The following is a 12,430-nucleotide window of genomic DNA, read 5'->3' as shown; positions in this document are numbered from 1 at the left end:
GATATTAAGTCAGATGCAGGTTTGCAAATGTACTCTGAGATGTTTAGCATACCTGGGGGCTGACACGTAAATAGACATGGGTATGAATGCCACTGATATTGCCATTTTCGTTACAAAGTTGCTTGAATAGGACTCCCGTGACCAAAAATCATAACCCAGGAAACATTCCTGAATACGCCACTAGATCTGGTGGCTTTGAAAATAATGTAATCTATACATCTCTATCATTACCTTTTCATATTATGTTGCAGAGGTGTTGCTTAAAAATATAAATTGCTAATTAATAACTCTAAAATAATTGCTATGATTAGAAAAAGAAGCAAAACTCTCAATAATTATGTAGAATGTATATCTTTGGCATGTGGAAGAATAACTGAAAGAAACTTACAGCACCCCAATAGCTAAAGTATCTATTTTTAAGGACGGTTAAACATCCGTTGTCCCAAAAACTGGATCAGGAAATGAAAGCAGATAATTCAGCAGAAAATAAGCTTGAATCATAACGTAATAATGCATTATTCATACTGATACCTGTATGATGAAACGATTCTTCTTGCAGAGGTCCTTCTCTTTCAATTGAAGGAACAAGTCCTGGATGCAATACATTGGAAGTGGTTGTCGTTGTAAGTACTATGTCTTCAGTTTCCAATCCAGGGTGAGCACCGTCCTGTGAATGCTGATGTGAGTCTTCCGGCTTGAAGAAATCATCACTGGAGGACAGAGCTATTATGATGATGTTTTGAATCAGTTCCAATATCAGGCTTGCTGAACAACCCTCCAGATTGTTTTCTTTGTTTTGTTAATATATACACATATGGTTTGCACTTTCATGTATGTGCATTAGCAAGAGGAAGAGGAAAGCAGATCAAATTTTGGGAAGTATTGTTGAATTCACAGCCAGCCAGTGTCATCACCTCAATTTTCAGAGTTGCTGATTTTCTAGACAGTGCCCCAGAGACCAGTAGCAGAGCAGAATATAATAGCAATAGAGGCAGAAAAGACAACAGGTAGCACCCTTCACTGATCTATCAAATGTTTTTGATAGATGCCAAAACTTTGTATCATCTGGATTCACAGTAGCATCTTAAGTTCATAGATTGTCTCTCTTTTGGTCTTCTTTTTCTTCTTCTTTTATTTTGAAAATGTACCTCTTGGAATATTTGTGGACTTTGCCACATTCAGATAAGGCAGATTTGCACTTTCAACTTGAAAAGTACATTTTAGTTGGCAGTCTGTGCCACGGATGAATTTCAACCATTTCAATAGGCGTTGCCTTATTTAGTTCTAAAGGTGCTGCTGTTCGAATCCAAGGAAATATCTTGAGACCACCACCAGATTTCTCCTTCAGAGTAAAATCTTTTCTCAGCACTCAGTGGAACACATAGTGCATTCAACATTATGATGGCTGAGACGGGTCTAAATGAACATGCTTTAGATATTGAGAAATATTGTAACCAACACCTCAAGATCAAACACCAAGACTACAGAAAGCCCTGTGCAGTAAAAAAAGAAGAAGAAAAAAGCAAGGTAATTCCCATTTGCAAGAGAAGATACCAATATGTTCCATAGTAAAGAAAGTAGAATCACAAAGCAAAGTGTGTGGGAGCGCAATTTATTCATCATCCATGTTCTAATGCTGATAAAACAATGCACTACTTCATAAGATCTGTTCGCTTCAATTTTAACAAGGGAAAGTATCACAAAATGGGCTTGTGATTTAAGCCAACTTTGTAATGTCTACAAGCACTGGTTTCTCGGAAAAACACAGAACGGCAACTCAATTTGCTCTGTGCAGTCTTTCGTCCTTTTCCCCCCAGACTGACTTTACCTGATCGAGCATCTGCTCTGGGTGTGCTTCAGCGTCCCAAAACTGGCCCAGTATAGCAGTCTTAAGCCAAGAGGCTGACTTTGTTACATGGGAAAGCAATTTTAAAATAGCACTTTAAGATATGGTTGGGCATGGAAGACACCAGCAATTTGGAATTTCTGCAAATGTTAGGGGATTTCTGAGTTTGAAATAAATGCAAACTGGCACTTGTGACTCACTCTTGCTCAGCCAAAGCTAAATAATACTTGAGCTTTTGGTTTCATGGTTTTGGTAGATGAATCAGAACCCATTTGGGGGAGGAGGGAGGGGATGCTTTCAAATGTGTGCAGTGTAAAGTCATCCTAGTATATTATCTGTACATGTAGTACTAGGGAAAACTGGACAGTGCTTCCTGATATTAATTAAATTCTAGGTGTTGATATTGTGAAAACAGATACCATTTCATCCTAACATATAACAAAAAGTGCTTTCAAGATCATGCTCAATTACTCATACCGGTAGCTGTCGAATTATGTTCACCATCACCTAGAGGAACAATTCCAGGTGACACATCCTCCCTTGTGCCATTTCTTGAATATCTGACTTCACTGTCCCTTCCAGAGGGTACACCATGTAGTAATGAATCATGGGTTGAGTCTTCATATTTGACATCTCTGCTGGAGACCACAGCTGTTGTGACAATGGTTGAATGGATATTGATTGGAATCTCTGAAATACTACCATGAACTAGCATTGAACTTAATTTATTTCACTGGTATACACTGCAAATTGGAGAGATGTATGGCTATTTTAAGGCATCATTCACACTTAACATGTCCTTTAGTATCAAGGGAGGACTTGCAAGCATGATAGAGCCTTCAGAAATTTATCACCACAGATAGAACTCGATATCGTCCAAAGTTAAGCCAAATGCAATATTTTCCAATGGAAACAGTTCACACCTTTCTTTAAGGTTCATAAAGAACTAATTAGCAGAAACAGTGAGTACAGGCATCTTGACCAGTACCACTAAACTGCATTTAGAACCGTTAAGGAGTAATGCATAAGACAGTTTAATAAATGGAAAATATAGCTTAATGCCTATTGTTGAACCAGAAGTCTTCACCACCACCACAAAAACACACCACAAACCAACCAACCCCCACCCCACTGAGGCTATAGCAAAATGAGTCTGACGTCAAAATATATAGTAATAGCACATGAACAACATGAATGAGAAAGTTCAGACACCAGTGTACAGCCCTTGTACAGCCAGGAAGAGCACCTTTCTAAATACATCTGAAGCCATTGGCACATTAAGTTCAGGGAGATCCTCAATAAAACATGACCAGGAAAAAAACTGCATTCCATAAAGAACTAAAAGAAACCAAAGTATGGAGAAGATGTTTACCAGATAAAGTAAAATTTCATAATGCACATTGAAGGGGCAATGCCTAACAGTGCAAGGAGGAGTAGGCATCTCAGATCTTGACTCCCATGCATTTAAACTAAGCTCAAAGATACAGCGCAAAACAAGACTCTACATTTGTGAGCATCTCTGGGTCATAAGCCAAGAGAATTGTAGCATCATTCAGTGCAAAAGCAATCTTCTGCTCCCAGGTTACGATATGCAGAGAACTACTGACACAGCAAAACAATTCACAGCATTCAATATAAACATCTCTGCTAGTATATTGTATTACCAAGCATTAACCTTCCACTGAATCCAGAATGGCATTACAACTATCATAAATTAATTTTGGATAAGACTTGGTGTTTCTGAATGATATGCAAATTACTCTTTATAGGCTACAGTTTATTATTTTGGTAGTGCTTAACGTGTACACAGACATATACATGCCACTGTTTACTGAGATGCGTCTATTGACTTTCACTATAACACAGTGCATACATTACTAGAATTCATTCTTACTGGTATTTGATGGCTGAGGTTCCATATCACCACTGTTGTTCCACTCAATAACTGTTTCAGGAATTATGTGCCCAGACCCTTCTTCGTTATCATCATCATCATCATCATCATCATCATCATCATCATCATCATCATCATTTTCTTCAGAACTCTCATCTAGTGATTTATTGATGTAAACCTAGGGTAAGCTTTTGATCTCTTTATCCATTTCCCCATCACCAAAACAAATATTACCAACAGTTTTTTTTTCTTTTGTTGCTAATTTGCCATACTGTTCTCAAATAAGAGTTCAAGACGGTAGAATGAGTAACAGAAATTTCGCTGGTGAATGAAACGCCAATGGCCTGGGTGCAATCCAAAGAATGTTAAGTGGTCTTGAAATTAATGGGAAAATCTGGATTGTGCCCTCATGGTTGTAATTCAGTTCAGGAGAACCAAGACTGTAGTTGGGCTAGACATTACTACTGTATTCGGCTTTAGCTAGATTGCCTTCAGCCACTGTAACACATCAAAGCCACGCAAGTCACTTTGAGTGACACTAGTAAGAGAAAGAGAGAGAACTTATGAGGCATTCAAAACATCAGGAGATGCTACTGAGGGAATCACAAGATCTTTAGGATTCCGGTTGAAAAAAAGTGAGTTGTCGCTTTATCTAATAGTATCTGAGTAAGGGCTTACTTGGCAAGGAAGCAGCGTGAAAAACCTATATTCCCACACCATGTTATTTTAATACTTTAACAACAGAACAGAATTTTCAGTGTGCATATTTTCCATGTTAAGGGGGGCTGTTGAGGGTGTCCTGCCTGAAGGCCATAAGTCATGGAACCAGCAATAAGAGTAACCATCGATAGAAAAAGAAAGTCCGATGATTTGCAAAGCATCCCATTATTAGGATGCTTTGGGGAGCTATTAAAAGAGTAGGGAATATCATGAAAAACCACGTGTAGCAACAGAATAGAGAAGATATTGCAAGATGTCTGAATAAGGTTATATAGTTCAAGCCTCATCCCGAGATAGATAGATAGATAGATAGATAGACCCTCCAAATTAGGTGATGCCTTTTACAATCAGTGTGCTACTTTTGATATCACTATGAGGTATTATATCCTAGACAATTCTAGACAATTATCAACATGTAAATGTTTTAACCCAAGTTCTTCTGGGATGCCGCACGTCCTTATAATCAGTACTAGGCAACAACACAGAGTAATTCCATTGATGTTGGGTGGACGTTTCCTCATGAGGCCTGACAGCTGTTCAGACAATAGCTGAATGAGTTGTGATCGTTTTATTTGTTAAGCCAACATTTCCCAACTAAGCTACTGTCCATCAGTGCCTTTCTGAATAAACAACTTGAATGCCAACAATAAGAAGAAAGGAGAAAGAGGTTTAGCATCTATGAATTTGGTGTTTAATTCAATAAAGCAGAATCTGTTCTGGCATTAACTTCCCACAGGAATTGCAACCCTTGTAGCATTAAACTGGCACGGCTTATTTATACGCTAGAGGAAAGTTGGTTTAAGGCATGGGGGGGGGGGAGAACAGGATACTTTTATTAATAACATAATGCCAAAAACAATATTCAGCAATAAGGAAGCAAAATAAACATAAAAGTGGGGAAAGGTAAAGTGAGAGTACTTATTTAGATTTCTGCCCTCTTTATTTAAACTTGGTGCCTCTACTGGCTCCTAGAAGCCATTTATGTGAATATCCAAGTTCAGAATACATGAACGGTACATCAAATATGAATTGTTTCTTCTTAAATTATGTATTTGGGCTTCTGTGCGTGTATGTTTTAGGGTGAAACGGGACTACTAACAGATACAAGCGCTATTCATATCTGGTCTGGTCCTAGTGTATTTTGCACCCAAGTATTCACATCTGTCTAAAAAAAAAAAAAAGTCTCATTTTAACCACAACTATCTTGTTAAAGAGCAAAAACCTTGCCAGGAGTTTGTTCGTTTGTTTTTTAAAAAATTGCATCAGATGCTTTCTATAATATTCTTCATGTCAAGGAAAAAAAATACAGTACCTAACAAAATATTGGGCCTGTTCAGACAACACACTAAGCAATGGTTAGGCTACTAACCTTTTTGCAGCAAATGGTGAGTGAGCATGTTTAAACCGTGGTTATGTAGCCACTGTGGTTAGGAATGGTTCACACAACACACTAAGTCATGGTTCACATGACACAGTAAGCCATAACGTTTAGCTCAAGGCACTTAACCGTCATGGTTTAGTATGTTGTCAGAACAGGGCCACTGTCTTTTGAAACAATGTTTATTACCTTGACACAAAAGACAGTATCCTGTACTGCTCCCACACTAGCAGAACAGCACACTAGCACAATAGAAACTAGTGGTTCTTGAACAAAATGAAAAAGAACACTCATTTCCAGAATGGGCCATGCCAGTGGAGCTCACAGACAAGAGCTCCTCTGACCTGCCCCATTCTGAAAGGAGTGTTGTTGTTCGATTCTGCGCTTATTTTAGGAATTGCTAGCTCTTGTTGCACTAGCAGCTACTTTTCATTAAAAAAAAGTCATAGCTTCGATCCCAGGAGCTTCAGGTAGGCTGAAAAGCCTGCCTGGAACTCTGTAGGGCCGCTGTCGACAATACTGGGCTAAATGGGCCAGTGGACTGACTCAGTATAGGACAGCTTCCTATGTTCCTAGTGGTCCACTTCACTAGTACAACAAAAATTTGCAGAGGCAGAGCAGCAGTATTGGGGCACATCTACACAAAGGGTTTGCCCTGGGGTAGCTTCGCAGTAGCGGCACATCATCTACATGACTCAGCCGCCATTGCGAAGGCATCCAGGGGCAAACCCTGGAAAATCCACTCCAAAAAAGTTGGGCACTTACTTCGACTTTTTGGGCAGTGGAGCCCATGGTGCCCCCTGATTGGTCGCCATGACCTGCCCCGCACATCTGGAGAATAAAAATAAAAAATGGATGGGAGGAGGAACGAGGCAGACGGAGGGAGGAGAGGTTGTTTGCCCAGTCCCTCTGCTCGTGTCCTTCTCTCGCTGCCTCGTTCACCCCCCCTTTTATTTTTCTTATCTGTATCTGCGGAGCTCTGCAGATACAGGTCATATAATAAAAAGGGAGGGAAGAGGAACAGCCCTGTTTCCCTCCTCCTCCTCCCCCCATTTTTTTTTTTTTTTTACCTTTTCCAAAGGTGCGGGGTTGGAAAATTTGCACTTGCTTTCCTTCCTGTGCAGATCCCAGGAAGGAACGCAAGTGAGAGTGCAAGGCACCTTGTGGCACCAAAGCGGCACCGTAAAGGATACAGCTTCAAATTAACTATAAAATTCCTTTTGAGACTAGAAATACAAGCTAACTTGTATTTATGCTACACCTGTTTTGCATGCCGTAATCAACTGATAGTCATAAAACTGTAGGTCTATAACTTCTTGGAAAGCACTTTACAACTCCAAGAAAATATTAGATTTTTCTGGAAAGCCTACTCCACCCCCCAAGTGTACTAGAGACAAGGAAGAATAGGAAAGGAACAGAAAAGGAATAATAATAATATCTGGTTCTTTATTAGTATTTTGAAGATACTTTTCCTTGACTTCACTTGTGTCCCATCCAGAAATTATTGCTGGTCAAAGATATTCTGATATTATGCTACCTTCCTCTGCACTGCTTTCTTGTAAGCTCACATCTGTTTTGACAAAGTTAACCGTCAAACATCCAGCCTGTGATCCTGATTCCCCTTCCCACTACACTTTGACTTATATGTCTTTATTGGTAGTTTACATAGAAAAGGGGGTGGGAATGACAAGCCCTTTCTGTATGCATAAATGTGAAAGCTTGCTCTTTAAAAACGTATTATTAACAAGATTTTTGTTCGTCAAGGATTGGTTCTATATAAAGCCACTGTGCCTGAGAGACACAAATAGGACAAAATGTTGGGCCAAAACTCCTACTTACATAAGTATGCTTGAAATAATCATCATCAGAACTGGATCCATAAAGGCATTTTGCCATTTTCCCCGTCTTTCTTTCTCTTTCTCATTTCCCACTACTAATTAACTACAGTCAGAGAACCCATTTGGTTAGCTGCTAATTTTTATTCCTGATTGCACCTTTGATTTGTTTTAGTAAAAAAATGTCAAGCTGGTATGGTCTAGAATCCTTAAATAGGGAGAAGTAAATAAGAGGCTTTGTGCTTTTGTGAGAGACTGCAGAAAGATCACTATAATCACTGTTTTCTGGTTTAAGGGAACTCCAGTGTTGTCTAAGATCTTCATCATCTGAAACTTCCCCCCTGCAGTTTCACAGCTGTTGTAATCCGACCTACTTGCTGAAGAAGTTTGGTTGTACAATTTGAAAATGTAAGCTTCTTTCTTTACTGTATGAAAAGCATTGGTCCACCTAAAAGCGACCTCTGAATCTGAGAAAATTCTATTCTTATCATTTCTTGTTTTACAACTGGTTTTGTCTTGAAGGGAATTGAAGAAAGGATGGCTTAAGAAATCATCCACTGATGTCACAGTGGATGTTTAGCAGATACAGTGTGAAAGAGAATTATTGGGAAAATACCAAGCTAAGGAACCACAGTGGAATAAAACGGTTAAGAGTAGTGAAGAAATCCAGAACAATGCCATTCTAGATTCAATAAAGCCTGAGAATTACAATGATTGATTGACAAGATAATGATTTTATGTCAACAAGCTTTTGTGACAGTTCTGAGAAATATAGGGCTATGAAAATTGAATTGGAGGCCAAAAAGGAGACACACAGAACTAAGAGGAAGAAAAACCATGACTAAAACATAATTATTGAAAATAATAACAAAGCAAAGTGAAGAAAGCACAATACTATATAAACATTTCTTCTCCTCCAATTACATGGGGAAATTATAATAAATACCTGACGAAATTAGCTTATACAACATAGATTTTGCTTTAGTCATACATCACTTCTTCCTTTCACCTGTTACTTTTATGACTATTTTTAAAAAATGATGACAAAGTAAGAAAAATGTAGTTGGACTAAATATACTGCTATGGAAGACAAGCAGAAGGATTTGTTGCATATTAAAATGGAAAGGCACACGCACCCCCTTATGCATGAATGCTTTTTCCCATAAGCAAGTATGGTAACGCTATGAATTCAAGGTCTTCTTGATCAGTGGTATTTGCTATAAACTAAACATTACGGTGAAACTGCTTCACCTTAACAGTCTAGAATCGTACGTGCACTGGTACTTTGAACTGAGACAGGCATTGTGTGGCTGCCCACCGTGTGTGCAGATGTGCTGGATTAGCTTTTCTGCATGCCAATACAAGTGCTTAAAGCAACACTTTCAGTGGTAGGCCAAAAGCTCATTACCACACTGCTCTACATGCCACTGGCAGTCACATGACTGCCTCAGCTCATGGTATCAGTGCACAAGCACAACAGTTAATGTGCCGTAGAAGGCTGAAATGCTTGTTCAAGTGTTTAAATTACAGCAAGCGGAACACCTGAAGATAACAAGCAACATGCCATCAAAAAGACCCATGTCTTGTCCAGATATATCAAACAACAGGGGGGACACTGACTAAAATGTTTGTAAGGCATTACCCTTCCTGGAAGGAGTGTTCCGCACGCCTTTGTGTTCTTCAGTCGGCCACCACAAAGGAAAATCTTCAGGAACTTCCTGACCTTGTTGAGTAGAGTTTTCGTGAAGCCTTCCATTGCTTGACATTTCACCAGCTGTAATGATTGCAGAATAACTAACATATTGCATATATGCTGCATTGATAACTTTGGTCTTCCATCACCATCACCAGAACTTCTCTTAGCGTAGAGTGAAGGGCTACATCCTCTGTTCTTGAATGACATTACTGTTGTTGTTTTAATTAACTTAGTTAAATATTCCCAAGTTTGAGATGAGGAAAATATATAAAAAAGCACACCAGCACAAGAAAAAGGGGTAGGAACAACCACAGTAAATGGTATGAATGTTGTGAGCCCATAATAAACAGATGAAGGGTGAGTACACTTGTGGGATATATGCAAGTAACAAGCAAGCTCTCATCCAGAAAATATCTGCAAGGTCACTTCAGAAGCATCCCTGTAAAAAGAATTATGCTTACTGATCCTAGAGGAAAGATGAGCTGTGCTATCATACTTATCCTCTTCAGATGTTCTGTGTTCTTGTGCTGAATCTTCCTGTTTTTCATCTGCATCAAATTTTGTCATGATTAAGTTAAAAGATTGTAAAGACTGGCATTTTTATCTAAATGTGCACACGTAAATGTGCATATTTATCCATAATTGGATAAGCGAAAACAGGAATCTAGACCTCTTGGGAGGAATGTTCACCATTTGGTCCATAATGGCATTTTCTCTCTTCTACTATGAGGGTGGTAACAAAGAGTTACTTCTTGAGCATTTCCCACCATTATTTGCTTCTGTTCCAGTGCGGAGTCTTGGTCTTTTCCTTGCAGCAATGAAGAGATAGAGAAGAGCACTATCATTTCCTCATCCATTCATTTACATCACTGTAAGATGCGGAGATGTAAATCTGATGGAGAGCATTCTCAATGATAAGGGAGAAAGCAGCAGCAATCCAAAGAGAGGAAGCATTGGAGATGAGGAAGAGTTCAACGAGAAGAGGAAGTTTTCATTGAGGAGAAGAGAAAAAGAACAACTTTCCATTTCAGCACAATGGAAAAAATGAGAGTGCAGATGGCTAAGTAATTCATGCTGGAAATTCCATCATGTGTTGTGTTTTCCCCCAAAATGACAGCTTATTTCTTTCATATTTGTCTAAGATTAGTAATTCTTAGTTTTTGGCTCTGAGTTCCCAAAATATGCACATGGAATGAAACTGATTCTGTACACAGATGGAAACACGAGCCATTTCCTCAGATTGTCAACACTACAATAATATTCATCATTATCAGAAAACCAACCATAAACTCTGAAGTTCACAGACTTACAGAACCTTACAAAGGGACCTTGGAAGTCATTTAGTCCAACCCCCTGGTTAATGCAGGGTCTACAGTGCCAGATGCAACTTCTGACCATAACAGATTAGCTTAAATAAAATATCAAAGCTTGACCATTCCCTGGAAAGTAACACCTGCCAGCTTGGAAGTATCAATTAACTTTTTCCAAACTTAAGGTGTCATATGTTGGTGTCCAAGCAAAATCTGAGATGAAAGAATGTTTGGCATGAATATATACTCGTAACAATAAGCATAGTACAGAAAGTAGTCAGTGCTTGGTTTAAACCCAGCTTATTGGCTAAAGGTCAATGGCCAAAAGGGAAACTTCAAAGAAGAAAAAAATCCATCACATCACCCAAGTATCAGATACACAGACACGCAAAAGCATCAGGAGTGCGTCAATAGCATGAAGCAGCTCAGAGGAAGAAAATGCTCCTAATTGCCCCACTGCACTTAGAACCGATCAACAGGATCAGGATGACCCTTGATCTAGGTAGAAAGCAGAAGATGGGAGAAAAGACCATTTCCCCCAGCCTGAACATTCAGAATAATTTGAAATCATGAGATCTTTATTTAACTGATACTGTCCTAGGCCCGATCTACACTAAGCAGGATATAACACTTTAAAAACGTTGTGAAAACGGTGTATGTAATGTGTCCTGGGCATGAACAATTGTCATAACCATTATAAACCATTATAAGCAGTAGTGTAGATCCTGCCCAAGTAACAATATGCAACATAGACCATCATGGAAGCAAACATATATTTAAATATTTTTGATCAAACAGCTGCACCAATTTACCATTTGAGTAGCTTTCATTATTCACTTATAAGTTTGTGTCATTAGTTTTGCTGTCTATGGGGTTCATCAGATGAGCATTTTATCGCACGCTCGCTACTGCCCACTCACAGTTTATTGCGCGTCCTTTAGACAATGATGACCACCTCCCGTGCACCTCCTGCTCCTTTTTGCCTTTTTTCTGTCACAAAACGGACCCCTTTTAATCCGACTTTTTTGGGGGGGGAGGGAAACGGAATATGCTGACATTTCCTGCTGTGTGCAGAAAAAGTGGTGCGATAAAAACAGCTCCTGAGTAGGCCACATGGTCTTTGTTTACTTCCTCTTTCTTCTCCAGAAAGAAAGAGTAAGTATTGTGACACAAGAGTGGGGGCGGAGAAGCGATGGTAGGGTACCGTGATTTCCCTCCATCTGATGATGCTCTCAATTGAAAGAACAGATCCAGGTTAAAAAAAATAGATTAGTGTAATCCTTTGTTTTCAGCTTGCCTTTTCATGAACTTATATAGCTTGGCTATATCAATCTTAAGAAATTTCCATCTGTCCTCGGAATGCTGGTTTTAATGTCTAATTTATACAGTTCCTTAGCCTAGCCTAGAACACCAAGTTCAAAGGGTTGGATCTAACTGTAATGTTTTGCCAATCGAGGCAATTCCATCATCAGAATGACAAGGGGAAAGATTGCCACCATCACCTGCAGCCACCCAGGCACTCAGAAAATTCACTTCTGAGGGCTTGGAAGATCCCAGGAACAGATTTTCAGGTGGCCTCGAGGACTGCAGAGGGGCGAAAAGAGGAAGAAATATTATGCTAGTGAGCCTTTGTTAGGACAATATTGGATTTAAGCTAAAATTAGAAATGAAATGTAAGTGCCATGCTGGATCAGACTGAGGGTCCATCTAGTCCAGCACTCTGTTCACACAGTGGCCAGCCAGATGTTGAC

At 39.3% G+C, this 12,430-nt stretch overlaps 1 protein-coding gene across 1 annotated transcript in view; it reads right to left on the bottom strand.

Moving 5' to 3' along the window:
• The window catches only part of CD44 (CD44 molecule (IN blood group)), a 100,616-nt gene that overhangs the window by 19,999 nt on the left and 68,187 nt on the right, over window positions 1–12,430 (bottom strand). The window contains 5 exon segments of the mRNA XM_063118427.1: window positions 532–723; window positions 2,324–2,497; window positions 3,741–3,896; window positions 9,316–9,467; window positions 9,866–9,917. Of these exon segments, the coding sequence (XP_062974497.1) occupies window positions 532–723; window positions 2,324–2,497; window positions 3,741–3,896; window positions 9,316–9,467; window positions 9,866–9,917 (726 nt within the window).

The sequence above is a fragment of the Elgaria multicarinata genome, chromosome 2, assembly GCF_023053635.1.
Source record: "Elgaria multicarinata webbii isolate HBS135686 ecotype San Diego chromosome 2, rElgMul1.1.pri, whole genome shotgun sequence".
In the NCBI taxonomy this organism is placed as follows: Eukaryota; Metazoa; Chordata; class Lepidosauria; order Squamata; family Anguidae; genus Elgaria; species Elgaria multicarinata.
The sequence above is the reverse complement of the archived record's forward strand: the minus strand, read 5'-3'. Positions and strand labels throughout refer to the sequence as shown.